Here is a 4,843-nt window from a genome sequence, read left to right on the forward strand (position 1 = left end):
CCGAAATGCGTAGTTCAAAGTCCAGATATTACTTCTGTAAATCCTCTACGTCATAGCGTGCATTATCAGCATAAACCCGCTCAAAGGCAGCCACAAAGAAAGAAGGCGCGGCTTCAGTGAATTCAGGCACCATGTCGCGGAAACACTGTGTTTCGGTGCGAAAGCAAAACCTCTTTGTTTAGCCTTCTGAAAACGAACTCAGTTAGAAATCAGCAGTTACTGTTTATTTATTTAACTCTGTTCCTGAGCAGTACAAACCAAGTGTTTACTTGTGCACAGCACATTGTACAGAGGACAGCTTCCTGAACCTGGGAGAGTAGAGCGCAGGCTATACAAAAAGGCTTCGCCTGAAAAGTGGGACGATTCCCACTTTGATTGGACAATCTTGTGCTTCTGAATCAGAACCTGTAATTGTGTACACTGTACTTTAGCTCATGACTTTATGTGAGTTCTCCCTCTCTTGAGAACACTGTGACCTTTTTCTTGTCTCCTCAACAACCCATATCACGGAATGTGTTGTTCTCTCCTAGTTTCTCTTATCTTGCAAAAACATGCTACTGATGTACCCACAGCCCCGCTGTTTTTACCTGGAACGATGAGCACACTGTTGCTGAGGCACCTGACTGTCTGATGATTTCATATACTCTCTGATATATAATGATAATGAGTCTTTATTAATCACATGTACATTACAGCACAGTGAAATTCTTTTTCACACACACACACACACACACACACACACACACACACATATATATATATATATATATATATATATATATATATATATATATATATATATATATATATATATATATATATATATATGCTCTTGTTTTTTTTTAATAAACTGAGAGACTTTGCTATCTGACCTTGTGTGTGTGTCTTATGGCATTTCTCCGGAGTACTCGAAACTGGGCATAGCTGTGCCAATGTGAAGGTGCCTTTTATTCTCATCCTAATCAATTTCATATTTGATATTTTCTACAGTTTTGTGTTGTGGCTCAGTTGTGGTAAATTTAGCATTTTGATCACCCAGAAAAGATTAACATCAAGGGCTAGAGACGTTAGCTTATTTTTCTTCTTGTTTACCCTCTTGACTGATTACCAAACTGATGACATGATCGTTTAAAAAGTAGATGATGAAAAACAGAATGGACAGAGAAGTATGTATGTGTTTATTCTCTGTGTGCCAAATTCAAAACGTTGAGTCCGTGGGCACTAGTCAAAATTGGTATCATGAAGCACCATAACGAAACACCACTTCAAATTGTTTTATTTGTAGCTATGAACTAATGATTAAATGGTTAACTGTTTTCACCATTCTGCCATATTCATTTCTTATCCAGTCTTTCATTAGCAAGAAATTTTATATAACTGGACCTTTGCAAATTTGAGTGGAAGAACTCTGATGTAGGATATGGGAACTCCTCACTCCCATGCACACTCAAAAATGAATGTGCTGCATTTTAATATGACTGTGATTTAATGGACAAAATAATTGATAAAATTATTTATTATGCCATATCAAGTGTCTTTTTGCAGACAAAATGCAAAAGAAAGAGAGAGTTGATGAAATACAGAAAGGCATCCTGTTTATTTATTTATTAGGCTCTTGATGTCAGTCTATCTCTCTCTGGTGTTAAAGTTAGGCATTGCAGAGGTCTGCATAGCAGCATTTCCAGCCAGGTCTCTTACAGAACTCCGTTCGAATGCAGCCCTTTTCTCCAGATGCTAGAAGGAACATATCCAGAAATAAAGAGATCTGAAGCACTGATAGATTGAATAATGCTTAATTAAAACTATGCTGCATATATTCCAAATATTTTCAAATATTTTATATATTTTAAATATCCATTTAACAAAGTCACGTAGAATGAAGTTAATATTCATACATACTAAATAATACTTGTTTGAACAACTTTTGTGTACAGTGTAGCATTTCTGCTGGACCAATGCCCAGGTGTTTCATAGACAACACCTTAACCATTTAGGCTTAATGATAAGTACAGTAAAGTGCAGTGCTACTTACATCTGGTGTAACACGCCTGTTGAACTTTGCTTGTACAATGCAGGACCATATTCCTCACCATTAGGAAATCTTCGCCATAGCAGTCAATTTTAAATTCTGTTGCAACACCTATGGATCAATCATTCACACTTAAGTCTCAATAAGTCATTTACAGAAAAGAAACATTTTAATTGCCTGGGTGTTGCTACTGGATTAACAGACAATGGTATTACTTCAGGACCATTATAAATATGTGCCTATTATACAGTTGTACTTCTTAAAGTCCAATCAACTTGTTTCTCATGTCAACCATGTTTCCACACTGCCAAACACGTAGACCAGCAAAACAATAAAATTGCTGTTGACAGGTTTTCAGAAGAACGGTGCAATATCCAGGATATTATTATTTTTTCTTTAAAACTGTACATTAAATTGAGAACTGTTAGAAAACATGAGAGTACAATTGTTTGTGTTAGTAATCACAAGTTGTATCGAACATGTTCATCTTGACTTTTTTCCTGAGAAATTTGAAAAATGAATCTTTTACATAACATTATGGGCAAATCGTTTTTTTCTTTATTAAATATGCTACATTTGTTTCCTGTGAAGTTGACAAATCTGTTAAATACATTGAATATATTACATTTTAACCAAACAAACATGTTCTGTAACATTTAATTTTTGTTGGAAAAGTAATGTTTGGAAATATAAAAAGTTGTTGTCCTACTACTAATACTAAAAATCTTCAATTACATCTAGAATAAGATTGATATGATTACCAGAAGTTTCTAGGCAGAGTGGCAGCAGCAGAAACAGCAGAAACCAGACCTTCATTGTTGCTCTCTGTTCGCTTCTCTGTTGGCTTGAAACAGAGCAAGTAGAGGAAACAGTAACTTTATACAGTTTTGGATGGAGCATGAGACACGTGCCTGAACACACAAGCCCCCCCCCCCCCACACACACACACGCGCACACACACACACACACACACACACACACACACACACACACACACACACACAATGTAAATAGGCTTATCTCCAAAGGCTATGGCAGTCGGTTTGTCATGCAGTCAGGATTATAAAACATGTATGCATTTAAAAGAATAAAGTTGGCATGAGGAAGATAATGAGGAATAACTGTTAATATGGCAATGAGTCAGCATAAAAGAGTGCTTGGTTGAGGTTTTATCTGAGTCTCTTTGCCTATCTACCAAACAATCCACAAACCAAATATTTTACATATGGCCTATATAATTACATCATACTTTTGTCTGATCACTGTCCTGGTCCTCTGGAGTAACATTGTGTGTAACCTGATTTTATGCAAAATTTGTGGTTTTCACATGAATGTCATAAAGAAAGCTATGGCAACTAACTTCAAACTTTTACCACTCAAAAATAGTTCTATAAGTTACAGTTTGTCATGTGAGACCATGATGGAGTAATAATAATGGTAGTAGTATTCAGTCTTTGTACTAATGTTGTAGCCAGTATGTCCTTGCTCATTCAAATTGAGTCTGTTTGAAACGGTCTTATATAATAGACATGTCTTTCAGGTTACATTGTGTCACTTTTGCATTCCTCTCTTTTTTCAAGTTCCATTTGAAACAATATTTGTCAGTATGCAAAGGCTTAGTGGTTTAGTGTCTGAACTTTTCAATACATTAAATCATCATTAAATCAATCTCTTATGGTTTGAATGATGGAATCGGTCCTGTGTCTCGAGGGTCTCTACAGCCAAGTTCTGTTAGTGGCTTATGCAACAGCATTTGTTTTACATGGAAACATGCAAATCTCCATGTTTGCAACATATTACAGTATATTTTCAATTAAATAAATAATAGTTCTCTAAAAGCACATTCATAATGGTATGAGTGCAATTACAAGGCTAACGACAAGAGTTACAAGCAACCAAGCTTTTATAATGTTTAAAATTAGTCATTTGATGTTAACTCTGGAATAGTTCTTTTAAGGTGATAAAGCACTAGTTTCTTAAATCTTCACCTACCAACAGCCCTACCAAACATGCTAACACATGAATTAGTCAATTTATTCAGTCAATAAATAATAATGCAATATTTTTAACGTCAAGCTATTTTTAAAAAATTTTAATTAGACTTGCACTCAAAAATCTCATGAGAGTCTACACCTTATGTAGATGCCAGACTGTGCCTACACACCAGGTGCTAATGCTTTGTTCTGTTTACCACTGTTTACAGACAACATTACAGACACCAGAGTGACTCACGATGATCATGATAGCACTCATTGTCAGTGATGGATTAACTATACAGCCGATTCTAAAGACAAGTTTAAGGGCCCTTCTGTTGTCGCCTATTTTATTTAGGTTTTAAAAAAAAAAGGTTGATAATTTTCAAATTAACAATTTTATTATTTTTAAACCAATGACTATAACTGCTGTAGTTACTTCAAAAAAAAAAAAAAAAAAAAAAAAAAAAACCTGCCTGGGTTTCATGTGTTATTGTTTTTTTGTTTTGTTTTTTTCTGTATGCAGTGCCTCCCTCTATAGTGCCTCCAGAAAGTATTACCCCATAGTGATTATTACTCTTTTTGCTGTATTGCAACATCAAATGTAACATTAGAATAGGAGTATTTTCTCCTGTGTCCAATTATATGGTTTCACAATAAATATCACTGACTTTTTATGGTCTTTGAATCATCCTAGGAGAACTGTGAAATCCATTATAACAAAGTGGGGGAAAAAATCCAGGCACTGCTAAGAACCGTCTGTCCTTCCCAATTGAGCACATGTGCAACATGAGAAATTGTCAAAGAAGTGTTCAAGAGTGCAGCTAAAATACTGACAGAG

General features: G+C 35.2%; 1 protein-coding gene across 1 annotated transcript; it reads right to left on the reverse strand.

Annotated features, from left to right (window-relative positions):
- Positions 1 to 1,498: 1,498 nt before the first annotated feature.
- Positions 1,499 to 2,873, reverse strand: wu:fj16a03 (uncharacterized protein LOC335475 homolog). The gene is made up of 3 exons (XM_053620798.1): positions 2,791 to 2,873; positions 2,033 to 2,140; positions 1,499 to 1,734 (listed from the first exon to the last, which is right to left on the reverse strand). The coding sequence occupies exons 1-3, from the start codon at positions 2,843 to 2,845 to the stop codon at positions 1,649 to 1,651; spliced, it is 249 nt and encodes an 82-aa protein (XP_053476773.1). The 5' UTR covers positions 2,846 to 2,873; the 3' UTR covers positions 1,499 to 1,648.
- Between the last annotated feature and the right edge of the window lie 1,970 nt (positions 2,874 to 4,843).

This window comes from Ictalurus furcatus, chromosome 3, assembly GCF_023375685.1.
Source record: "Ictalurus furcatus strain D&B chromosome 3, Billie_1.0, whole genome shotgun sequence".
Classification (NCBI taxonomy): Eukaryota; Metazoa; Chordata; class Actinopteri; order Siluriformes; family Ictaluridae; genus Ictalurus; species Ictalurus furcatus.

What these genes read in the sequence shown, in the direction of transcription:
- wu:fj16a03 (XM_053620798.1), bottom strand. Translation starts at nt 2,845, where the DNA reads ATGAAGGTCTGGTTTCTGCTGTTTCTGCTGCTGCCACTCTGCCTAGAA. An exon ending in ACTCTGCCTAGAAACTTCTG is followed by an intron (nt 2,141 to 2,790) that starts GTAATCATATCA and finishes ATTGATCCATAG; the next exon opens with GTGTTGCAACAGAATTTAAA. An exon ending in ACAGGCGTGTTACACCAGAT is followed by an intron (nt 1,735 to 2,032) that starts GTAAGTAGCACT and finishes TGTTCCTTCTAG; the next exon opens with CATCTGGAGAAAAGGGCTGC.